The 25,164-nt window shown below is 49.7% G+C and overlaps 2 protein-coding genes across 5 annotated transcripts; both read left to right on the top strand.

Moving 5' to 3' along the window:
* The first annotated feature begins 38 nt into the window (after window positions 1-38).
* RABL2B (RAB, member of RAS oncogene family like 2B) lies at window positions 39-8,866 on the top strand. 4 transcript variants are annotated; one of them, XM_074869540.1, is made up of 8 exons: window positions 39-214; window positions 306-335; window positions 551-630; window positions 2,927-3,006; window positions 3,951-4,062; window positions 5,741-5,838; window positions 6,078-6,161; window positions 6,453-8,866. In XM_074869540.1, exons 1-8 carry the CDS (start codon window positions 93-95, stop codon window positions 6,531-6,533), a joined length of 687 nt encoding a protein of 228 aa, XP_074725641.1. In that variant the 5' UTR covers window positions 39-92; the 3' UTR covers window positions 6,534-8,866. The 4 variants fall into 4 exon arrangements, with proteins under 4 accessions (XP_074725641.1, XP_074725642.1, XP_074725644.1 ...); XM_074869541.1 differs by lacking the exons at window positions 39-214; window positions 306-335; window positions 551-630 and adding exons at window positions 954-1,148; window positions 2,485-2,589; XM_074869542.1 differs by lacking the exons at window positions 39-214; window positions 306-335; window positions 551-630 and adding exons at window positions 1,158-1,338; window positions 2,485-2,589.
* Window positions 8,867-9,447: 581 nt separating this feature from the next.
* LOC141943700 (transmembrane protein 209-like) lies at window positions 9,448-22,500 on the top strand. Its single transcript, XM_074869351.1, has 19 exons — window positions 9,448-9,579; window positions 10,924-11,063; window positions 11,179-11,237; window positions 11,994-12,125; window positions 13,109-13,347; window positions 13,711-13,915; window positions 14,046-14,152; window positions 14,287-14,349; window positions 15,965-16,038; window positions 16,233-16,292; window positions 16,473-16,659; window positions 17,041-17,103; window positions 18,719-18,792; window positions 18,987-19,046; window positions 19,227-19,413; window positions 19,554-19,668; window positions 19,727-19,857; window positions 21,473-21,546; window positions 21,986-22,500. The coding sequence occupies exons 2-19, from the start codon at window positions 10,927-10,929 to the stop codon at window positions 22,038-22,040; spliced, it is 2,022 nt and encodes a 673-aa protein (XP_074725452.1). The 5' UTR covers window positions 9,448-9,579; window positions 10,924-10,926; the 3' UTR covers window positions 22,041-22,500.
* The last annotated feature ends 2,664 nt before the right edge of the window (window positions 22,501-25,164 follow it).

Genomic DNA, 25,164 nt, shown 5'->3' on the forward strand with positions numbered 1-25,164 from the left:
AGGGGAGCGGCCTGAGGCGAGGCGGGGCCTGAGGGGGCGTGGCCTGGGGCGCGCCCCGTGTCGCGTAGCAGCGGGGACGCGGAGGCGCTGTCATGGCGGATGCGGCGGCGGAGCAGGCCCAGGCCCAGGCCCAGACTCAGGATGAGGCCGCGGCCGGCGCTGAGGAGACCGTGAAGATCATCTGCCTGGGCGACAGCGCCGTGGGCAAGTCCAAGTGCGTGGCGCCCGGCCGGTTCCCCGCGGGGAGGGGCGGGAGGGGCGGCTCGGTCCCGCGGCCTGACGGCTGCGCGCTGCTCTTTCCACAGGCTGCTGGAGCGGTTCCTGCTCGACGGCTTGTATCCTTGCGCTGCGCCGGCCGCCACCCCTTCGTTCCCTCCGTATTCCCGGGCCCGCGCCCTGAGCAGCCCCGCGCCGCCGCGCTGGTGGCGGCCCGGCCCGCGGAGTGGCGGCGGGCCCGGCCCGGGGAGCGGGTCAGCACCGGGCCCGGCGCCGGCGGTCGCTGCGGAGGTGGGGGTCGTGCTCCTCCGTCGGTTCCTTAACACGGGCGCAGCCGCCCCCAGCAGCTCTCCACCTTCGCCCTGACGCTCTACAAGCACCGTGCTCGGGTGGACGGGCAGGCGGTCCTCGTGGGTAAGTGCGGGGTGCCCTGCTGGGTGTTCCGGGGGGCCCGTGGGCTCCGGGGACAGGGCGGTGCCGGCCGTGTGCGGAGAGGGAAAGAGTAACCGTGCTGTCGGCATATGCAGCAGCATACGGACCCAAAAACATGGCAGGGGAGTTGCTTGTGGTGGGCGAGGGGATGCCGAACAGTGGTGTGTAGGCAGGGAAGTGGGGGACTGAAGGGATCACAGACTGGTTGGGGCTGTAGGGACCTCCGGAGCTCATCCTGACCACCCCTGCTCAGGCAGGGACACTGCAGCCAGCTGCCCAGGACCAGGACCAGGTGACTTCTAGACGTCTCCGAGGATGGAGACTCCACAACCTCCCTGGGCAGCCTGTGCCGGTGCTCAGTCGCCCTCACAGTGGAAAAAGGGTTTCCCGATGTTCAGAGGGAACCTCCCGTGTTCCAGTTTGTGCCCGTTGCCTCTGGTCCTGTCACTGGGCACCACTGGAAAGAGCCTGGCTCCACCTTCTCTACACTCTTCGTCCAGGTATTTATACTCAGAGATGAGATCCCCTGAGCCTTCTCTTCCCCAGGCTGGAGTCCCGGCCCTCTCAGCCTTTCCTCACAGGAGAGATGCTCGTGTCCCTTCACATCTTTGTGGCTCTTTGTTGGACACTCTCCAGTATGTCCATGTCTCTCCTGCACACAGGAGCCCAGAACTGGACCCAGTGCTCCAGGTGTGGGTTCACCTCTAGCTGATGTTCAGTAAACTCAAATAAAAGATAAGATGGGGGTTTTTTAACCATTAAGTGAAATGACTATTAAGGCAACTTGTGAAAGTATGGATTCATATGTCAGGGACTTACTTTTAACATGGATTTAGTACTTTAAGTAACTTGCTCTAGTCTGAGTAATTCATCTGGCCTATGTTATACAAGAGTTCAGTGTCTTCTGTCTTCATCTTTTATGAACATGCTAATCGTACAAGCTGCCTTGCAGAGAAGACCTGTCATGAAGTGTGATTTGTAAAGACAGGTAGTTTGATTTGAAGACTTGAAATTGTGCAAAATTACCTCTTCCCTTGCTAGTGTAATTTTTTCTCTGATGAGCTATTCTTAGTGGCCATTGCCAAATTCCATGTGGTAGAGTTAGGATTGCATTAAAACGTGGTGTATTTCTTTACTCTTTGGATCTTATTTTTCCCAAGGATTTTAAGGTTCATAAATTCCTACGTTATGGAGTGACGTGGGGTATGACAGGCAAGATCTGGAGGATTTAGTAATAAAAGCAGCAGTGTTTTTCAATAAGCTGTGGCGAGTTCTCTCATGACAGCTGCCACATTATTTGGAAGTTAATTTAGGGACATTCAGTAGGTCATGGTCACTTTTTTCCCTGTAAGTGAGGATTCTGAAACGACACATTAAAAGGATCAGGCAGTTTTAGAAGCTAAGCGAAACAACCCCAAATGAATGCCAGTGTGGTCTGGTGAGTACTTGTCTATATTTTGGGCAGTTGAAGAAGTCACCAGCCTGTGAGTCTCATACAGTATCCAGTCAGAAACTAATTTCAATGCCAAGCAAGCGCTAAGGAAAGTGGCTTATTAGGCTTTAGGTGGAGTAGCATACTTCAGTCTATCTGACACAAGTGTGCCTACATCTGGTAGTTCTTAGTTGAAGCTGTGTAAATTCATACAGCAAATAAGACACAAATATCAGCTTATAAATCCAGTAAGAGGAGAGGGGGAGATCTCTACCTGAGACACACAAAGAGAAAAAGGCATTCAAATGTCGATGACTGTTCAGGTATGCACCAAGTCTACAAGGTACTTAATGAATTGGGACCTGTCTGTCTCAGGCTAACTTACTGACCCTTCATCATTTTAGAACGAGCCATGCCCCTGGAAAGAGCAGAGTTAAACTGTCTGCGAAAGGAGATGGAACAGTTCCTATGGTGGCACCTGGCTGTTTATCACTGTGTCAGAAATCAAGGTGTTTAGATTTTGTTTCCTGTTGCCATCTCTAGTGGCAGAGTACCATGTATCGTCATCAGTCTTTGCACTTTTGACTGGCTTTGTCTTACTGTCCTTTATAAATCGTGTCTACCGATGACTTCTCCTTTGCTAATGTTTATACCAGAGTTCAGTGTCTGCACAACTAAGCCTAACTAAGAAGAGGTCCTAGTTTTGCATAATCTCTTAGCCCTGGAATGTTTCAGATTGATGAGATTAAATCTGATTTGTGACCCTGAGTAAATGGACTGGGTTTAAGTTGTGAGGAAGAACTTGGAAAGTTGTGTCATTCTAAGTGTGTTTTTTGTGTCTTACAGACTTCTGGGACACAGCTGGGCAGGAGAGGTTCCAGAGCATGCATGCATCCTATTACCACAAGGCTCATGCCTGTATCATGGTAAGGGTAGTGTCGCAGCTGTGATTGGGGGAGTTTTGACTAATAACAGTCCTGGCTGACACTAGGCCTGTATGTTACTTTTTATGATTACTCTGCCTTATATTTCTTGTCTCTTCCAGTGGTTTAAAAAACTTTCCTATATTGTTCTTTGTTCTCTTGCCAGACAAAACCAGTATAGTTGGATATGTTTAGCTCTCTTCTGTCCTTCCTGATAGCACTTTTACTATATTCCCTGGCTTTGCTGTCTTCTAAATTTTTTTACTCTTGTCACTGTCTTTCCAGTCAGGTGGTACGTACAGCGGAATGTACTTGTTCAGAAGCCATTCTGTCGGAGGTGTTGTGAGGGAGAGGGCATTCCTTTCTTGTTCTGCAATGTGACTTTGGATTAGGTAGTACGAAACTGTTCTGACACATTCTGCAGGGGTACCACATAAGACATTCTTCTCCAGTCTTCTGCCCTGTTTTCCTATACTTTGTGCTTCCTATTTATTAGCTCAAATCAGTCTTGTTTCCTGACTCTTAACCGCTTAAGTCTCTTGATTTGTACTGTTGCTCTAACTTTCCACAATTTCTCATCACTTGTGAGCATCAGTCAACTTCATTGATATTTTAATTGTTAAAATAGAGAAGCCTCACATCTGACCTGACTTAGCAGAACAGATCTTTCCCGCTGCCATGGGTGGTAGAGTGCTTGTCATGGTATGAAATAAGAACGTAAAGGAAAATGAGGGACTGTTTCCTGCATCATGCAAAGAAAGGGGCTGGCTGCATGTTTCAAGGCTTGCTGGATATTCTCCCTTTTCTCTTTCATCCTAACAAAGGCCAGATTCCTTTGTTGATATACTCCTGAGAAAATTCTGGATTCTGTACTTGTGTTTGGTGCAGTGGGTTGGTCAGGAGCTGTCCTGCTGTTGGTCCCATGATAGCTGGTTCTTTTTTGGAAGGTGTTTGACGTGCAGCGGAAAGTCACCTACAAGAACTTGAACAGCTGGTACAAGGAGCTGAGAGAATTCCGCCCGGAGATCCCTTGCATTGTGGTGGCCAACAAAATTGATGGTGAGTATATCTTCTTCTTTCAACCTCTCAGGATTGTGATGTGATTCTCTTCTGACCTGGCTGAGAAAGAATGTCATCCATCTGTTAGGTCCAGGTGAGTTCTTGATTAATAAGTCCCTCAGGGCTGTATTTTACCAGACAAATAGCTGGGTCCTCTACTGATGTTGCATGCTGTCTTATAGGCTCTTGCCCTTGTTTTACTAGCAATTAAAAATACAAATCTGATCCATTTAGAGTTCATTCAAGTGATGGCCTTCCAATTCTGTCCTTAGCACTACCTGTTTCATCCAGCAAGAACCCAAAAGCTGATTAGAGCAGTACCTAGTCAAAAATTGCAGGATGTCTTTCTGGAAAAGGAGCATAACCCGTGATGTGGCTTCCCCAGTAACTGCCTTCGTATTGCTGATTCTGCCTGCAGGTTACCATGGGGCTCCTCTGTGCTAAAGTGTCTAAACATACCTGCTGGCAAAATTGTGCACCTTCCTCTGCAGAGGAACCCAGCTAGGCACTCGTTGTTGCTGTCATTTGGGTTGTGATCTCTGAAATCACCGCAGCTACGACCAGGTGTGTCCACCTGCAGAAGGTGTCTGCGCTCCCACTGCAGTCTGTAGAAGTTCATTTGGTTCAGGGGTGTGGTTTAGGACACAATTGATCTTGCCTAATAAAAGCCTTTCCTATGGGATGTGCCAAGGCAGCCGTGAATGCACAGATTGCACGGACTGTACAGGAAGTCCGAGGCAAATGGACTTGGTGTTGGCAGCCGTATTGTAGACAGAACCTCTGCGTAGATGAACCCTGCCCTTAGTGTTCTGTGTGTGGGCACTGCTCCAAGAGTCCTCTCCCTGCGCCCAGACGAGGCAGTGATCAGCCCACAGCTCTTAACACGGGCCCAGTCTGCAGAACAGTTGATCCAGCTCCCTGCAAGGAGGTGGGAGCGGCTGCCTGGGCAGGGCTCGCTGGTAAGTCCGGAGTCTGAACTACTTCAGCTGTGGCTTCTGTGGGAGCAGGCAGATCATCTGGAGCCATCCTCCTGTGCCAGCACACAGGCTGTCAGCATGTCCTGCAAATATGCAGATTTGTTCCAAAACTGAAATAAAGCCTCTGGCCTACTGAGGTTGGGGTAGCTGGACCTAACTGCCCGCTAAGTAAAAAGATATAACAGTTGAGTCATTTGTATACTGTGAGTGTGCCCTTGACTCACAGGAATATAGGTAACATGGCATAAGGGCATGGGGAGTTCTGGTTAAAAAGGCCAAATCGGAGGGAGAGGCATGACTAGTACTGTCAGTGGTGTCCAGGTCGTGTGGGCACACAGCAAAAATCATGGGGATGTGCCTGGAAAACATTGGTAGTTGCCGCACAGCAGAGGAACTGATGTGTTCTATGCTGCAAAGCATTATTCATTTACGGCACCTCAGAATCCATCTATAGTTTAGTCAAGCACCATGGATAAACCAACACAAACTCTTCTTTTTGTGTTTTCTTGTCAATGGTTTGCTGATGCTGTTGCTTTTAAAACCCTGTAGCCTTTGGGGAGGACTATCCTAGCCTTGCACTACAGTGAGGAGGCCCTGACAGCTAAATCGGGCTCTGGCCTCCATCCGTTCCACCACTCCTGCATGTGTTGGCATTCTCCCTACAGTGTTATCTTACTGACCACTTCTTTTTTTGCCCCCAGCGGATATGAAGGTGACCCAGAAAAGCTTCAACTTTGCCCGGAAGTTCGGTTTGCCCTTTTACTTTGTGTCTGCTGCAGACGGCACCAACGTAGTGAAGGTAAAACATAGTTGTTTGGCTCAGCATGCATGAGACCCCTGTGCAGCCCAAGGACATGGAGAGGGCTGTAGGCACAGAGAGCAGAAAATGGGCTAGTACATCTGCTTGGCTGCTTGTGAGGGCCTGGCAGCTATAGGTAGTCACAGAGGTTGGTTTTTTTCTTGGGGTGTGGGAACAGTTTCCATATGTTACAGAACCCCAGTGCCCCTTAGAGTGACAGGCATTCTCCTTCTCATCAGCTCTTCAACGATGCCATCAAACTGGCAGTTGCTTACAAACAGAATTCAGGAGATTTCATGGACGAGGTCATGCGAGAACTGGAGGTAAGAAAGGCTCTACTTCCTGCACTCCTCCTAAGTCATTAGCAGCTCTGCTCTTTTTCCCCTCAGGGAAAGCAGAGCCTGTGGCAAAGGGTGAAACTGCAGCATGGGAAGATTTGCCTTATGGTGGTGACACCACGGGGTTTGTGTGCCGCTCATGTCTAGGTTGGCAGGGCTGAGGCGGTGACCCTCTGAAGAGCCCACGCTGCCCTAGACTGAATTTGAAAGAACCACAGCAGAGTGTAGCTGTTACTTTCATGCTTCTCAGCCGTTCCTTGTCCTGCTCCTTTCCAGAGCTTTGACCTGCAGAAGGAGAGTGAGACTTTGTTGGATAAAGAGGAGAGCTGCCCTGAAGAGAAGCTCCCATCTGCCTAAGCCCTGGACCCCGAGTCTATTTTTCCCTTTGCTCTAGGCTTCTGTGGCTAGCTAGAGCTGGCCTTCACAGAGGAAAGTGAGTTTTCTCATGCCCCAGAGCTCTGGCAATGGGCAGTGGGGCCTCTCCCCTGCTTGTGGGAGACTGGGCACGACCTTCCTCGACTCGGCCCCGCCACTGCCCGTCGCGGTCAGGGGGAGGGTGAGAGCACCCCACGGCCGTAGTTCCTGCGTCCTTCGAGGCAAAGCGTGCCAGGAGAGCCGAGCCACACTTGGACCTGCAGTGGAGGGTCCTGCCCAGCTGCTTCAACGGGACGTACTGGAGAAAACAAACACTAAAGAATTTTTTTATAAAGCTTTGAGCACTTCTGTTAGCAGGCAGTCCAGTTACTACACAGCGCCAGCCCCCTCCGTTGCTCTCACAGCCTTGCCACTGCTGCCTCTGTCCACTCCATGATCTCTGCTGCAGTTTCTTTGGGTTTCCTTCCCCGTTCTGTTGCGGAGCAGCCAGATCCCAAATTCTGAACACGGGGCTTTCTCCTTTCAGGTCCACTAGAGCTGAATCTGGTGGACTCTCACACCCAGGAGGCTTCTCCTGTCCCAGCCTGATGGAGGTGGCTGTGGCTGTTCCCAGGGGTGTGTTCAAGAGACTGACGCTGCATTCCAAAGGACCAGATACAAACACACACACAGTAAATGTGAACAGCAAAACAGGTCGACACAGAGAGCGATGCCTTTACCCACGTGTACCCCAATATACCGTGTACCCCACTCCCTGGGTACACCAATACACTGTGTACCCCAATATACTGGGTACCCCAATATAGCATGTACCCCGCTCCCTGGGTACCCCAATATACTGTGTACCCCAATATACTGGGTACCCCAATATAGCATGTACCCCGCTCCCTGGGTACCCCAATACACTGTGTACCCCAATATACTGGGTACCCCCAATATACCGTGTACCCTGCTCCCTGGGTACCCCAATACACTCTGTACCTCCCAGAACAGAGGAGGGGAATTCAAAGGCCGCAAGTGGTACACTGACTTGCCCACCGACCCCTCTGTAAGTTTTCGCAGCTGTCTTGATACGACAGCTTAAAGCGGGTTGCCTTTCAGCAGAGGTTTTCTGGAGGGAGTAGCCTGTCAGTCTTTTGAGGAACATGGTAAAATCCTGTTTGCGTCATTTCCACAGATAATCCCGTTGCAGTCAGTGGGGTTCCCTGGGGATTGGACGTTGCGTCGATCCCAAAAATGCAATTGCACATCTTAGCCTTAGGCCGGGCTCTTAGACTCCTCTGAAATGTCTGTCAGATAACTACAGGAGCAGCCTGGCAGGTGGGGATCTCCTTGAGATGCTTCTCTTGTTGTATTCTTTTTAAAAAGCCAAACGTCTGCCTTAACCCAACAATTTCTAATGCAAGGAAAACCTTTCACCTTGTCTCGTTTTTCTTTGCTCTAATGGATAGAGGGGAAAAATGCAGATGGAGTGGCATGAGTGCAGTTTAATTCTGTAATATTTTGTAGAAATCTGAAATCTGTTGCGTACCCCACGTGAGAGAAGACTTGTAGCGATGCTTCACCCGTTAACGTGGCAGGTCAGGAGGAATTCATTCCCCACTTCCCATGGGCAGGCGGGCGCTCAGCCACCTCCAGGACATCAGGGCTCCATCACGCGTAACGGCAACTTGGGAAGACAAACGCCATCACTCTGAACGTCCCCCCCTTTCCTTCTTTTTCCCCCAGTTCTACAGGCTGAGCATGACGCCGTATGGGCTGGGACATCCCTTGGGTCAGTTGGGGTCAGCTGTCCCGGCTGTGCCCCTGAAGTGAGGAACCTTAACAAAACGGATGCAAGACAACTAAGAGAGACACTGGTCAGGCGGGATAACGCAATAAAAGGGTGGGCTCTCAGCAGGAGGGGCTCTGGAGATAAGGAAGGAGCTGCAACAGCTGCAACTACTGAGTCCCAAGATAAGGAATGGGGACTCAACGAAGGCTAAGTTGTCATGACTATAGAAATGCTAACTAGGTGAAAAGTCACGAGAGGCAGAGGAGGCATCTTCAATCTTCATCCTGCAGACCCCCGCCCAAGACCACCAGGAGCCACTGCGCAGGCGCAACGGAGAGGGACTTGGGGCGGCATTTATGTCAGTGATTTCTCAAAACTGATTGTAATATCTCTCCCTATTCTCGGAATTATAATGAATAGGTAAACGCTTTACACTATAGAAAGGAGCCGCTTTTCGCTCCAAGGGGTGCACGCTTGTGGAGGAGCAATCCCCCGTGCACCCAGCGCTGTAATAAACAATGCCTGCTTTCTAATACTCTGATTCTGAGTCTTAGAGAGTTCTTCCTCGACCGGATTTTCCGTATCGCCCCCTCCCAACTCCTTGTGCACCCCCAGCCACTCGCTGGTGGGGTGGGGTGAGGAGCAGAAAAGGCCTCGGCTCTGTGTAAGAGCTGCTCAGTGATAACTGAAACATCCCTGCGTTATCCACACTGTTTCCAGCACAAATCCAAAACAGAGCTCGTACTAGCTACTGTGAAGAAAACTTAACTCTCCCCCTAGCCAAAACCAGCACATTTAGCTATAAAGATACCTCAGCAAAAGCACGGCAACATGTGGCTCTGCACCACAGCAAGGGCGCCCAGCACAGCCAGCCAGCCGCTCACCCCTTCCCCGCCATCTTCACCCTCTCCCCAGCGCGGCCAACGTGGCGGCCCCGGCGCCCGCCTCACGCGCCTCTTCCCGCCAAAAGGCCGCCCCCGCCCAATGGCCGCGGCGCGAGCGTTCCCCGCGGTCCCGCCCCCCTCCCCGTCTCCACGGCAACAGGCTCCGCGTCCCCCCGTGTTACGCAGCCCGGGTCGCCCCGGCGACACTCGCGCAGGCGCAGCCGGGGCGGCCGGCGGCTCTGAGGGGTGTGAGGATCGCGCTCTGCCGGCACCCGCCGCCTCCGTCTCGACTGGAAAAAGGGGACCCCCTGCGCTGCCTGAGGGGAAGGGGGTGTCTCCTCACCTCTCCGGAGCCCGAGCTCTGCGGCAGGTACTGTGGCTGCCCCGCGCCGGCACCGCCTGGCGCCTGGGGCCTGCACAGGGTCGGGGGGGTCTGAGGGGGGAGATTTGGGGCCGCCTGTGTGTGGTGGGTCAGGACTGGGAGGGATGCGGGGCCACCTCTGTGTGACAGGGGTCGGGATGGGGGGGACATGTCGGGCCTCTTCTGTGTGAGGGCGGTGTGAGCTGTGGGGCTGCCGGTGTGTAACGGTGAGGTGTGGTTGCGGGGAGCCGTGAGGCAGCTTCTCTGACAGTGGGGGCAGCTGTGGAGACCCCCCCGGGGTGGTGTGGGGGGGTGGTGTCTGGGGGCAGCTGTGGAGGCTGCCTGCGTGTGACAGTGGGGTCTGTGCAGGGGGAGCCCCGAGGGTCCCTGTGCGTGGCAGGGGAAGCTGTGACACTTGTCTGTGTGTGACAGGGCTGGGGGGGGGCGGTGCCGAGGGTGTGGGAAGCTGGGGCTGTGTGTGGCAGAGGGGATGGCGTGGGGGGAAGCTGGGGGGTTTGGGGCAAGGGGAGGTGTGTGGGACCTCCCTGTGTGGCCCTGGGGTCAGCGCCTGCTGGGGTGTCAGGGTGAGGCCTCCCCTCATGCCTGTGCCTTAGCAGAAGAGGGCAGGGGACGGGGCAGGACGTAGTTCAGTCTGGAGGTGAACACCCCACAGCCAGCCCCCCTCAGCGAGTAGAAAGGGACCAAATGTCCCTTTGATTTCAGTGTCCTAACAGTGCAGCTTCTGCTTCTGCAGGAGGACGTGGTTCAGGGAGAGAGGTTGGGAGTGTGAGGGTCGGGGAGAGGATCTCTGCTCAGGGCTGCTCCATTTGTCAGCGTGGGAAGGGAAGTCTTGGGGCTGAAAGCGTGTGAAAAACCTGTCAAAAAAACTACCAGGCAATGTGCTCTTGTAGAATTCTCCCGGTAATCCTGATGTTCACTATTTCACCGTTGAATCGTTGTACCAGTAAGAAGGCAGTAATGTAAAGGTGCAGTATTTGTCCCAGAAAGCAAATTCTTTATGTTCCCATCTAGTGCAGAATGATGTGACAAGTTTTTCAGTGAGTGGCAGGAAGGAAGAGTCGCATATTTTGGTGATGGGACTAGAAGAAAAAGTCAGGTGATGAGGTGACAGTGCTGACAGTAGAGTTCATTGAAGAAATATGACCTATTTTTCCTGGTAAAAAGAATCTGGTTTTTTTTAAATATGCTAAACATGACTCTGGCTAAAGGAAAAGTCCATTTACATAGTCTGTTTTAGACTACTGCTGTTTTTTCTTTAATCATGTGCTGACTGAGGGTCTTACTGTACAAAAGTTGTCAAATTCTGTCATTTCTCTATGTTTGTTGTTGCAGATCATGGCAGCAGAGCAGAGTCCAGCAAGTTCCGTCATCGACAGGGCTGTCAAGATGAGGAAGGAGATGGAAGCCCGGAAAGTGTTCTTGGCCTGGGGGCTCCTTAATGTGTCTATCGCAGGCATGATCTATACTGAAATGTACGTTAATTGTTACATCTGAGTCAAACAAGCAAAGCCTCCTCCTTTGTATCTGCCTGAATGTTTCCTGGGACTGAATAGTTGCAAAAGGATAACTTCTTTGTTTTCTTCTCAGGTCTGGAAAACTCATAAGCTCCTATTACAACATCACATACTGGCCACTCTGGTATATTGGTGAGTTGCTGCAGCATTTAAATTAGTTTTCAGGGTTCTTTTCTTTTATTCACTTGTTCAGTTTTATTGCTGGAGAGGTGGTCTTTAAACCAGCTCTTTTTTTTTTTAAATTGGGTTTTTTTGTTAGTTTTAAACTTAAACCAAAACTTTGGTTTGCTTTCTGCCATCTCCCTTGAAACTTGGAATTGCTTCCATTTTAGTGACAGGTAAGGAGTGTTAACAGCTTTCTTAGGTATGGAGAACTTACTTGGTGCATTAAATCTGTTTAATGTGTGGAGTGAGGCTTTGGGGAACACGGCAGATTTTACTGCCGTGTCGTACCGTGGGCGTGGATGGCATTTCACAAGAATTAAAGTTTGTTTCGGAGGAGCAGACTCTAAGCCAGCTGCATCAAACGTGATTAGAGGATGAAGCAAGAGGAGGAGAAAAATCCTGAGATGAGTGACAGATGATTTGACAGAGGATGGTTTTTGAGAAAGACTGTGAAACTTAATTGTAGTAGATTTGGAAAATGACTGTCTGTCTTTAAAAATTCAATTGTAGCAGTATAAATTAATCTCAATATAGAAAGGAAAATTATCTCCAATGGTTCTTACATAAAAAGGTGAAGAAATCTTAGATATTGCCCAAACTGTTACTTCTTGACAGCACTAATAATGACCTGTTTGTAGTAGGCATATGCCCATGTTTGCAAACAACCCACTTTTGTTATTCCCCACGCTCAAGCTACAGTAAAAACTTCTCTGTTTCTTCTAGAACTTGCACTTGCATCTCTGTTCAGCCTGAATGCCTTATTTGATTTCTGGATGTACTTCAAATACACGGTGGCACCGACCAGCTTGGTCATGAGTCCTCGCCAGCAGACCCTGCTGGGGTTGCAGAATGCAGGTGGGTGCAATAAACATCTCCGGCAATCTTTTTTAATTCTTCTTTTTTGTTTCAAGATGGTGTCTCTCTCAGCGGTGGGATTCTTTAGTGGAGTGAGTTCTGAATGGCCTCATCTGACAGGAGCGGTGAACTGAATTTCCTGCAGCCTATTAAAATTCACAATGTCAAGTGATAATTTGATGAGTGTTTGTGGGGAGAACTGGCGGGGAAACAGACACACAGAGGGTGAACAAGGGCAGGATGAGAGCGGCTGCTGAAGGGCAGAGAGAGACTTGAACACTGTGAGGTGTGACAAGGAATTTGTGACTTATCCATGGAACTAGGAGCAAGGCAGAGAGCGCAGGTTTGTATTTTATTTTGATGTCCTACTGCTGTCACGCTGGGTAACGAGAACCAAATGAGAGGGGCAGACAGACCTTCGTCAGAAAATGAGCCTAGAGAGTGGACACTCAGAAAGCTTTTGAAGATCCAAGCAAAGTTCTGAAAAGAGCCTGACAAGGTAAATAGACCAAAAGCAAAATGCTAGCACGGTAGTATTGCACTCTGCTGGTCTGCCCCTAGGAAATGGGCAGCAGGTGGTTATAATGCTGCAACAACAAGGTTCAAGCATCTCCTGTGTTTATTTGCAGAGATAAATTAAGACATTCAATGCCTAAAGATGCCCAGAGTAGGCAGGTGGAGGAGCTGATGAGATAGGCGATGGAATAGAGAACCCCCCTGGGTTACGCAAGGTGCCTGGTAACACTGAACTGAAATCTGAAGCTGCAGGATTCGTGCTGAGTTGTGGTCCTGTGTCTCAGTCTTCTCTTTTTTTCTGTCAGTGGCTTGACTGCGGAGTTCTGTAGGGACACTGGTTTTTCTAGCGTCCCTTCTAGCATCTTCTTTAAATTGCCTTAAGATAGCGTTGTGTCTGCGTTTGAAGGGGGGAGGAGAGTTTGGGGCTGCTGCATCCACAATGCTAATTCTGTTTTTCCTCCTTGCAGCGGTACAAACAACTCCAGCGCGTGAGCTGGCGGCAAAGAAAGCCCCGTCTCTGACACCTTCTCCTCCGATCCAGGGCCAGAGTGTGCTGAGTTCCAGCCCGTCCCGCTGCCCAAGCGCCAGTCCAAAGTTTACTACCGGTTGTACCCCAGGGTACAGCCCTCAACGACAGGCTCTGTCAAGCACCAGCGCTGCTTACGGCAGTGCTGGAACCTATTCCCCAGGCAGCAGCTCCAGTCAGGTAAGGACCAGGCCAGCTCCCGAGGGTACGGTTTGGGTCTGTGCTTTGTGCCCTGTGCCGCTGAAGGGGAGCAGCAGCCAGCGGAGAGTTGTCTGTGTGTGTCTTTGCTCCTTTGGCAAAGCAGATCTCAGTTTGTCCTATCGGGATCTGTCCTTTTTCCCTCGTGTCACCTCATTGGGTTGGAGCAGCTGGTTTGTTTCAGAACAAAGGAAAAACAAGAAATCAAACTGTCAGCGCAAAGGAGACCAAAAGAACCCAACCCAAACCCCAAACAAGAGTCTTTTATATTCATGTCATTTACAAATCAAGGTGGAATTCTGTCTTCTTTATATGATACAAGCGTTTTTTTTTAATTTGCCCAAGGTTTCCAGCTGCAGCTGCTCTCCTAGCGGGTCACCGTCCCCCACTGGCATTGGGCCAGTGGAAAGCAGCAGCTTAAGGTCTCGTTACTGCTCTTCCCCCGGTCTGTGTAATTCTCCTACGGGCGAAGAAGATTATATGACAGACCTCAAGGCACTGCACACCTTCCTTCGGAACGAAGAACAGAAGCAGCAGAGAGTTCAACTAGGTAAAAAAAACAAACTGATTTGATCGGAAAAGCTTGGTCAGGAGAAGGGGTTGGGTTTATCGGAGATTGGCTTTTATGGATGAGACAAGTCGCAAAGGACTCCAAGGGAGATTTGTTTTAATTTTTCCAGATCATCACGCACGTGTTCTGCACTTACCTCGACTCCAGGCTGCCGCCTCACCCCAAATATCCCGACGGCAAAACCTTCACTTCCCAACACTTCATTCAGACACCGGATAAACCAGGTACCGGCGCTCACATTGAGCTGCCCTTGGCCTCTGGGATCACGTCAGCACCCTTGAAATCCCCGACACCTTTGGAACTTTTCACTTGCGGACACTTCAAATGAAAACGTATTTTGCATCTACCAGAGCAGCATCAATCCGCCCCACCACGAGCTGATCTACCGGCGCCACGTCTACAACCTGCCCAAGGTACGGTGGTGGTAGCGGTGTCCTCCGGCTGTCAGGAAATCTGATTGGGGTCTGATTTGGGGCTTTTTTTTTTTCTCAATTTAGCCACATTTATTGACTGTTGACACTTAGGCTGGCTCAGTGCAGGCAGTAAACCTTAGCTTGGCCTTTGACCATGATGTTGTACTTAGTCTGCTCCTAAATAGTAGATTTAGTATCTGTTTAAGGTCCATACATACCTAGGCAGTAGCTTCCTCTTGTTTGTTTTCTAACAACTTATTTTAAAATACCACATCACGTAATCCTTGATGTGTGTTGTCACCCGGGGCTTGTCCCTAAGAATCCTGGGGGGAAGCTTCTGTCCTGGTTTAGGCCCGGAGGGTAACTAAGCCCCACGCAGCCCTTCACTCGCTCCTTCCCCCTCAGCGCTGGGAAGGAGAAAAATTTAAACAAAAAGGCTCAGGAATTGAGATGAGGACAGGGAGGGGTTTCCTCACCCGTTAAAACAGGCAAAACCCCAGACTCGTTAGGGGAAGGAGAACAAGAACATCGCTTTGATTCAAACACTCACAAACCCAACACTTAACAGGCAGACTGGGACAGAGAGAAGCATTACAAAACACCTCCCCTCACCCCTCCCTTCTTCCCGGGCTCAGTTTTGTTTGAGGGTCCTGCTTTTATACAGTTTAACAAACAAATCCTATTAAAATAAAAAAAAAGGGGCGTGGAAACATCCGGTAGATCGGCTTCACTCGGGCGCATCCCGGATCTGGCCAGGATCCGGGGCGCATCCGAGGAGTTCCTGTCTTGTAGGAAACAGCTGGCTTAGGGTCCAAAAAGAGATATTCTTTATCTAGTTTTCAGAGGAAATCTGGTCGTATTTCATGCGGATAGGGTGCTGGTCGGGAGGTTCACTCAGAAGTCAACTCTGGTGCGAGGCCTGTGGGTCAGGCTTTGGTTTGAGGCCTAAGGTTCAGGCCTTTTTATGTCCCCCAAACAATCACCAAAACCCCCAAAAACCCCATCATCCAAAAATACCCAAAACCGCCAAAATATCCCGAAAACCCCCACCCACCCCCCAAAAAACAAAACTCAAAACCCCAAAAAACCCCAAAACCCAAAAGAAAACCAAAGCCCCCAAAACCCCTAAAAACTCCAAAAACCCCCAAAACCCCCCAAACCACCAAAACCCGCCCAACCCCACCAAAAAACCCCGAAAAAAACAAACCACTAAAGCCTCAAAAATACAAAAGACCCAAAAACCCAAGGACACCAAAACCCCAAAAACCCCAAAAACCCCACCACACGCACAGCCCCAGCGCAGCTTCCGCTCTCAAACTAGCAAAATTCTCCAGTGAATTTTAATTTTCGATCGATCCCTGCTCTGCTTTCCAAAAACCTCCAGCACGTCAAGTATTTAGAGGTGATAACCCAGCCAAAACCCACGTTTGGTCTTTTTCCTGGTATTTCTCTCACTGAAAAAAGCCGAGGATGAAGGCAAAAACGCCGCCAGCCCCCCCGTGAGGCCATTTTGCGGTGGCTTTCTCAACGGCCGCTTCCTCCGCCTGAAAATCCCGCTGGGATTTCTCCTCGGGGACTTGACTTCAAAGTTTTTTTTCTCTCTCTGTGGCTTCAGGGCAGAAACAACCTGTTCCACACCTTGCTCATGTTCCTGTCCCTCATCAAGACCAAGGAGTCGGGGATGCTGGGGTGAGTAGTGCCGGGGTGAGGGGAACATCCTGCCGCGAGGCTCCTCGTCGAGCTGGAACCGCTCCAGCGGGGGGACGGGAACGGGGCTAAAACCACCTTCGCGTCTGCAACGGTCGCGGCTTTTTTGTAAAATTGGAGAAATGTGAACGGGTGGGAGCGACCAGCGACGTCCAGATTCCGCTTCGGCCTCAAAGAGCCACGCTGGAGTCACGGCAAAGCCCGATGCTGCGCGGTAAAGTGCCCCCTGGGGAGTGGTTTGTTTCAGAACAAAGGAAAAACAAGAAATCAAACTGTCAGCGCAAAGGAGACCAAAAGAACCCAACCCAAACCCCAAACAAGAGTCTTTTATATTCATGTCATTTACAAATCAAGGTGGAATTCTGTCTTCTTTATATGATACAAGCGGTTTTTTTTAATTTGCCCAAGGTTTCCAGCTGCAGCTGCTCTCCTAGCGGGTCACCGTCCCCCACTGGCATTGGGCCAGTGGAAAGCAGCAGCTTAAGGTCTCGTTACTGCTCTTCCCCCGGTCTGTGTAATTCTCCTACGGGCGAAGAAGATTATATGACAGACCTCAAGGCACTGCACACCTTCCTTCGGAACGAAGAACAGAAGCAGCAGAGAGTTCAACTAGGTAAAAAAACCAAACTGATTTGATCGGAAAAGCTTGGTCAGGAGAAGGGGTTGGGTTTATCGGAGATTGGCTTTTATGGATGAGACAAGTCGCAAAGGACTCCAAGGGAGATTTGTTTTAATTTTTCCAGATCATCACGCACGTGTTCTGCACTTACCTCGACTCCAGGCTGCCGCCTCACCCCAAATATCCCGACGGCAAAACCTTCACTTCCCAACACTTCATTCAGACACCGGATAAACCAGGTACCGGCGCTCACATTGAGCTGCCCTTGGCCTCTGGGATCACGTCAGCACCCTTGAAATCCCCGACACCTTTGGAACTTTTCACTTGCGGACACTTCAAATGAAAACGTATTTTGCATCTACCAGAGCAGCATCAATCCGCCCCACCACGAGCTGATCTACCGGCGCCACGTCTACAACCTGCCCAAGGTACGGTGGTGGTAGCGGTGTCCTCCGGCTGTCAGGAAATCTGATTGGGGTCTGATTTGGGGCTTTTTTTTTTTCTCAATTTAGCCACATTTATTGACTGTTGACACTTAGGCTGGCTCAGTGCAGGCAGTAAACCTTAGCTTGGCCTTTGACCATGATGTTGTACTTAGTCTGCTCCTAAATAGTAGATTTAGTATCTGTTTAAGGTCCATACATACCTAGGCAGTAGCTTCCTCTTGTTTGTTTTCTAACAACTTATTTTAAAATACCACATCACGTAATCCTTGATGTGTGTTGTCACCCGGGGCTTGTCCCTAAGAATCCTGGGGGGAAGCTTCTGTCCTGGTTTAGGCCCGGAGGGTAACTAAGCCCCACGCAGCCCTTCACTCGCTCCTTCCCCCTCAGCGCTGGGAAGGAGAAAAATTTAAACAAAAAGGCTCAGGAATTGAGATGAGGACAGGGAGGGGTTTCCTCACCCGTTAAAACAGGCAAAACCCCAGACTCGTTAGGGGAAGGAGAACAAGAACATCGCTTTGATTCAAACACTCACAAACCCAACACTTAACAGGCAGACTGGGACAGAGAGAAGCATTACAAAACACCTCCCCTCACCCCTCCCTTCTTCCCGGGCTCAGTTTTGTTTGAGGGTCCTGCTTTTATACAGTTTAACAAACAAATCCTATTAAAATAAAAAAAAAGGGGCGTGGAAACATCCGGTAGATCGGCTTCACTCGGGCGCATCCCGGATCTGGCCAGGATCCGGGGCGCATCCGAGGAGTTCCTGTCTTGTAGGAAACAGCTGGCTTAGGGTCCAAAAAGAGATATTCTTTATCTAGTTTTCAGAGGAAATCTGGTCGTATTTCATGCGGATAGGGTGCTGGTCGGGAGGTTCACTCAGAAGTCAACTCTGGTGCGAGGCCTGTGGGTCAGGCTTTGGTTTGAGGCCTAAGGTTCAGGCCTTTTTATGTCCCCCAAACAATCACCAAAACCCCCAAAAACCCCATCATCCAAAAATACCCAAAACCGCCAAAATATCCCGAAAACCCCCACCCACCCCCCAAAAAACAAAACTCAAAACCCCAAAAAACCCCAAAACCCAAAAGAAAACCAAAGCCCCCAAAACCCCTAAAAACTCCAAAAACCCCCAAAACCCCCCAAACCACCAAAACCCGCCCAACCCCACCAAAAAACCCCGAAAAAAACAAACCACTAAAGCCTCAAAAATACAAAAGACCCAAAAACCCAAGGACACCAAAACCCCAAAAACCCCAAAAACCCCACCACACGCACAGCCCCAGCGCAGCTTCCGCTCTCAAACTAGCAAAATTCTCCAGTGAATTTTAATTTTCGATCGATCCCTGCTCTGCTTTCCAAAAACCTCCAGCACGTCAAGTATTTAGAGGTGATAACCCAGCCAAAACCCACGTTTGGTCTTTTTCCTGGTATTTCTCTCACTGAAAAAAGCCGAGGATGAAGGCAAAAACGCCGCCAGCCCCCCCGTGAGGCCATTTTGCGGTGGCTTTCTCAACGGCCGCTTCCTCCGCCTGAAAATCCCGCTGGGATTTCTCCTCGGGGACTTGACTTCAAAGTTTTTTTTCTCTCTCTGTGGCTTCAGGGCAGAAACAACCTGTTCCACACCTTGCTCATGTTCCTGTCCCTCATCAAGACCAAGGAGTCGGGGATGCTGGGGTGAGTAGTGCCGGGGTGAGGGGAACATCCTGCCGCGAGGCTCCTCGTCGAGCTGGAACCGCTCCAGCGGGGGGACGGGAACGGGGCTAAAACCACCTTCGCGTCTGCAACGGTCGCGGCTTTTTTGTAAAATTGGAGAAATGTGAACGGGTGGGAGCGACCAGCGACGTCCAGATTCCGCTTCGGCCTCAAAGAGCCACGCTGGAGTCACGGCAAAGCCCGATGCTGCGCGGTAAAGTGCCCCCTGGGGAGTGGTTTGTTTCAGAACAAAGGAAAAACAAGAAATCAAACTGTCAGCGCAAAGGAGACCAAAAGAACCCAACCCAAACCCCAAACAAGAGTCTTTTATATTCATGTCATTTACAAATCAAGGTGGAATTCTGTCTTCTTTATATGATACAAGCGGTTTTTTTTAATTTGCCCAAGGTTTCCAGCTGCAGCTGCTCTCCTAGCGGGTCACCGTCCCCCACTGGCATTGGGCCAGTGGAAAGCAGCAGCTTAAGGTCTCGTTACTGCTCTTCCCCCGGTCTGTGTAATTCTCCTACGGGCGAAGAAGATTATATGACAGACCTCAAGGCACTGCACACCTTCCTTCGGAACGAAGAACAGAAGCAGCAGAGAGTTCAACTAGGTAAAAAAACCAAACTGATTTGATCGGAAAAGCTTGGTCAGGAGAAGGGGTTGGGTTTATCGGAGATTGGCTTTTATGGATGAGACAAGTCGCAAAGGACTCCAAGGGAGATTTGTTTTAATTTTTCCAGATCATCACGCACGTGTTCTGCACTTACCTCGACTCCAGGCTGCCGCCTCACCCCAAATATCCCGACGGCAAAACCTTCACTTCCCAACACTTCATTCAGACACCGGATAAACCAGGTACCGGCGCTCACATTGAGCTGCCCTTGGCCTCTGGGATCACGTCAGCACCCTTGAAATCCCCGACACCTTTGGAACTTTTCACTTGCGGACACTTCAAATGAAAACGTATTTTGCATCTACCAGAGCAGCATCAATCCGCCCCACCACGAGCTGATCTACCGGCGCCACGTCTACAACCTGCCCAAGGTACGGTGGTGGTAGCGGTGTCCTCCGGCTGTCAGGAAATCTGATTGGGGTCTGATTTGGGGCTTTTTTTTTTTCTCAATTTAGCCACATTTATTGACTGTTGACACTTAGGCTGGCTCAGTGCAGGCAGTAAACCTTAGCTTGGCCTTTGACCATGATGTTGTACTTAGTCTGCTCCTAAATAGTAGATTTAGTATCTGTTTAAGGTCCATACATACCTAGGCAGTAGCTTCCTCTTGTTTGTTTTCTAACAACTTATTTTAAAATACCACATCACGTAATCCTTGATGTGTGTTGTCACCCGGGGCTTGTCCCTAAGAATCCTGGGGGGAAGCTTCTGTCCTGGTTTAGGCCCGGAGGGTAACTAAGCCCCACGCAGCCCTTCACTCGCTCCTTCCCCCTCAGCGCTGGGAAGGAGAAAAATTTAAACAAAAAGACTCAGGAATTGAGATGAGGACAGGGAGGGGTTTCCTCACCCGTTAAAACAGGCAAAACCCCAGACTCGTTAGGGGAAGGAGAACAAGAACATCGCTTTGATTCAAACACTCACAAACCCAACACTTAACAGGCAGACTGGGACAGAGAGAAGCATTACAAAACACCTCCCCTCACCCCTCCCTTCTTCCCGGGCTCAGTTTTGTTTGAGGGTCCTGCTTTTATACAGTTTAACAAACAAATCCTATTAAAATAAAAAAAAAGGGGCGTGGAAACATCCGGTAGATCGGCTTCACTCGGGCGCATCCCGGATCTGGCCAGGATCCGGGGCGCATCCGAGGAGTTCCTGTCTTGTAGGAAACAGCTGGCTTAGGGTCCAAAAAGAGATATTCTTTATCTAGTTTTCAGAGGAAATCTGGTCGTATTTCATGCGGATAGGGTGCTGGTCGGGAGGTTCACTCAGAAGTCAACTCTGGTGCGAGGCCTGTGGGTCAGGCTTTGGTTTGAGGCCTAAGGTTCAGGCCTTTTTATGTCCCCCAAACAATCACCAAAACCCCCAAAAACCCCATCATCCAAAAATACCCAAAACCGCCAAAATATCCCGAAAACCCCCACCCACCCCCCAAAAAACAAAACTCAAAACCCCAAAAAACCCCAAAACCCAAAAGAAAACCAAAGCCCCCAAAACCCCTAAAAACTCCAAAAACCCCCAAAACCCCCCAAACCACCAAAACCCGCCCAACCCCACCAAAAAACCCCGAAAAAAACAAACCACTAAAGCCTCAAAAATACAAAAGACCCAAAAACCCAAGGACACCAAAACCCCAAAAACCCCAAAAACCCCACCACACGCACAGCCCCAGCGCAGCTTCCGCTCTCAAACTAGCAAAATTCTCCAGTGAATTTTAATTTTCGATCGATCCCTGCTCTGCTTTCCAAAAACCTCCAGCACGTCAAGTATTTAGAGGTGATAACCCAGCCAAAACCCACGTTTGGTCTTTTTCCTGGTATTTCTCTCACTGAAAAAAGCCGAGGATGAAGGCAAAAACGCCGCCAGCCCCCCCGTGAGGCCATTTTGCGGTGGCTTTCTCAACGGCCGCTTCCTCCGCCTGAAAATCCCGCTGGGATTTCTCCTCGGGGACTTGACTTCAAAGTTTTTTTTCTCTCTCTGTGGCTTCAGGGCAGAAACAACCTGTTCCACACCTTGCTCATGTTCCTGTCCCTCATCAAGACCAAGGAGTCGGGGATGCTGGGGTGAGTAGTGCCGGGGTGAGGGGAACATCCTGCCGCGAGGCTCCTCGTCGAGCTGGAACCGCTCCAGCGGGGGGACGGGAACGGGGCTAAAACCACCTTCGCGTCTGCAACGGTCGCGGCTTTTTTGTAAAATTGGAGAAATGTGAACGGGTGGGAGCGACCAGCGACGTCCAGATTCCGCTTCGGCCTCAAAGAGCCGCGCTGGAGTCACGGCAAAGCCCGATGCTGCGCGGTAAAGTGCCCCCTGGGGAGTTTTTCATTGAATGTTTGAAACAGGTGCTTGGCGGGTGGGGGGGTTTGGTGGGGTTTTTGTGGTTTTGGTGGTTTCGGTGGGTTTTTTGGGTTTTTGGTGGTGCACGAAGGATAGTTTTTCATGTAGTATTTGAAAGAGACGCTTAAATTTCCGTGCCGTTCACTCCGACCCTGTTCATTTCTGCAGGCGTGTCAATCTGGGTTTATCCGGTGTCAACGTCCTGTGGATTTTTGGAGAGTAACATCCCCGCAGGCCGCGGCTCCGAGGAACGATGGCGAGAGGAACCGAGCAGCATCGTTCCGTTGTGGATTGACACGGACTGACTACGAAAATGGACCATTTCAGTTGGATTTTGTGGGCGGAAGGGGAAGCATTGGGCATTCCCCGGGTGGGTTTGGGGACGATATTATTTAAAATGTTTTGCTGCCGGGACGACCCCGCGTCCAAACCCCCGGCGGGTTTTCTCTTCCCGGCTCCTCGCCCCAAGGGCTCCTGTTTCAAAGCCTTTTGCCGTTTCTGTTCCGTTCTGGGTCCCCGCAGAACCGAGTTGAACTGATGCCGGGACTAACCCCCCCCTGCCTCCGGGGGCTGGCCGGGCCCTGCCGAGGGTGTGCGCAGCTGCGAGGAAGGGCCCAGGGATCTGGGCAGGGCAGGAGCCGCCGGCGCCAGAGGGGACCGAGGGCCGATGGGAACCCTTGGGACTGGGGGGGGGTAAGGGGGGGTTGGGGGGGGGTTGGGGGGGTTTGGGGGGGGTTTGGGGGGGGTTGGGGGGGGGGTTGGGGGGGTTGGGGGGGGTTGGGGGGTTTTTAGGGGTGGTTTGGGTTTTGGGGTGGTTTGGGGGGGTTTGGTTTTTTTTGCGGTTTTTTTGCGGGTTTTTCTGCGCCGTTTTCCTGCGCCTTTTTTTTTTTGGCACCTTTTTTTTTTGGCACCTTTTTTTTTTGGCACCTTTTTTTTTTGGCGCGGTTTTTTTGTGCGCCTTTTTTTTTGACGCTTTTTTCTGCGCCTTTTTTTTGGCGCGGTGTTTTTTTGCGCCTTTTTTGGCGCGTTTTTGGTGCCTTTTTTGTTGTGCTTTTTTTTAGTGCCTTTTTTTTGGTGCCTTTTTTGGTGCCTTTTTTTTGGTGCCTTTTTTTTTGGTGCCTTTTTTTTTGGTGCCTTTTTTTGTGCCTTTTTTTGGTGCCTTTTTTTTTGGTGCCTTTTTTTTGGTGCCTTTTTTTTTGGTGCTTTTTTTTGTGCCTTTTTTTTTGGTGCCTTTTTTTTGGTGCCTTTTTTTTGGTGCCTTTTTTTTTTGTGCCTTTTTTTTTGGTGCCTTTTTTTTGTGCCTTTTTTTTTGGTGCCTTTTTTTGTGCCTTTTTTTTCTGCCTTTTTTTTGTGCCTTTTTTTTTGGTGCCTTTTTTTGGTGCCTTTTTTTGTGCCTTTTTTTTGGTGCCTTTTTTTTTGGTGCCTTTTTTTGTGCCTTTTTTTTGGTGCCTTTTTTTTGGTGCCTTTTTTTTGGTGCCTTTTTTTTTGGTGCCTTTTTTTGGTGCCTTTTTTTTTGGTGCCTTTTTTTTGGTGCCTTTTTTTTTTGGTGCCTTTTTTTGGTGCCTTTTTTTTTTGGTGCCTTTTTTTGGTGCCTTTTTTTTTGGCGCGGTGTTTTTTGCGCCTTTTTTGGCGCCTTTTTTGGCGCGGGTTTTTTTGGCGCCTTTTTTGCACCCTTTTTTGGCGCACTTTTTGGCACCTTTTTTTTGCACCTTTTTTGTCTGGCACAGATTATTTTTTTGGCGCAGGTTTTTTTTCTGGCGCAGGTTTTTTTTGGCGCGGTTTTTGGCCCAGTTTTGGGCGCTTTTTTTTGGCGCGTTTTTTTGCGCTTTTTTTGGCGCGGTTTTTTACGGGTATTTTGCCGAGTTTTGGGAGGGTTTTTTGCAGGGTTTTTTTTCAGATTTTTTTGCGGGTTTTTTGCGCGTTTTTTTGCGGTTTTTGCGGGTTTTTTTACGTGGGGTTTTATTGTCCGTTTTTGCTCGGGATTTTTGTGCGGTTTTTGCAGGGGTTTTTTTGCGGGCATTTTTTGCGGGTGTTTTTTTGCAGTTTTTTGCAGGTTTTTTGCCGAGGTTTGGGAGGATTTTGCAGTTTATTTGCCGATGTCTGGGAGGTTATTTGCAGGGTTTTTTTGCGGATTTTTTTGCGGGTTTTTTTGCAGGTTGTTTTGTGGGTTTTTTGCAGGTTTTTTTCCGTGTTTTTTTTGCGGATTGTTTTTCAGGTTTTTTGGAGGTTTTTTGCAGGTTTTTACAGTTTTTTTGCCGCAGTTTGGGAGGTTTTTTTACAGGGGTTTGGGAGATTTTTTTGTAGGGATTTTTGCGGTTTTGCGGATTTTTTGCGGGTTTTTTTTTTTCCTTTTTTTGCGGGTTTTTTGCGTCTTTTTTGCGTCTTTTTTGCGGGTTTTTTTGCGGGTTTTTTTGCGTCTTTTTTTGCGTCTTTTTTGCGTTTTTTTTTGCGTCTTTTTTGCGTCTTTTTTGCGGGTTTTTTTGCGTCTTTTTTGCGTCTTTTTTGCGGGTTTTTTTGCGTCTTTTTTGCGTCTTTTTTGCGGGTTTTTTTGCGGTTTTTTTTGGGCGGTTTGGGGGGTTTTGGGGTTTGGTGGGTTTGGGGGGTTTGGGGTTTGGGTGTGGGGGGTTTGGGGGGTTTGGGGGGTTTGGGGTTTGGGTGTGGGGGGTTTGGGGGGGTTTGGGGGGTTTGGGGTGGGGGGGTTTTGGGGTTTGGGGGGTTTTGGGGTTTGGGGGGTTTTCAGGTTTTGGGGTGTTTTGGTTTTGGGGGGGATTTGGGTTTTTTGTTTTTTTGGTGTTTTGGGGTTTTTCAGTTGTTTTTTGTGTTTTGGAGGGATTTTTGCAGTATTTTGGATTTGGGGATTGGGGATTTTTGTGGGGTTTTTTGGGTTTTATTTAGGGGTTTTTTGGGGGTTTATTTTTGGGGTTTTTAATTTTTTTTATTTTGGGGGCGGTTTTAAATTTTTTAAAATTTTTTGTTCAAAGTAAGCCCACCATCCACCTCTGGCAGCCTTGCGAGCTCTGCCCTGGCCCATGCCTCCAGTACAACCACAGCTCTGCCCTTCCTTTACCTTTCCAGTGATCTTTTCACTGGCTTTTTGGCTCATAACCTCTGATTTGGGAGCCTCACGGACTGACACGCAGCTGCAGCACCTCGGCAGGAGCCCGGGCTCCATAAACCCGCAGGCTTTTTGGGGCAAAAAAACCTACTTGGGTTTGTTTCAAAGAAGAATTGTTCAATATTTGCCAAAAAAGTATTTTTATATTTTATATATGGGAGAGGAGAATCTCTTGTAAATTCTGGCAAATGAAGGCTTTAGAATTGTATGGTTTAAAAAAAAAAAATATTAA

Source organism: Strix uralensis, chromosome 5 (assembly GCF_047716275.1).
Source record: "Strix uralensis isolate ZFMK-TIS-50842 chromosome 5, bStrUra1, whole genome shotgun sequence".
Taxonomy (NCBI): domain Eukaryota; kingdom Metazoa; phylum Chordata; class Aves; order Strigiformes; family Strigidae; genus Strix; species Strix uralensis.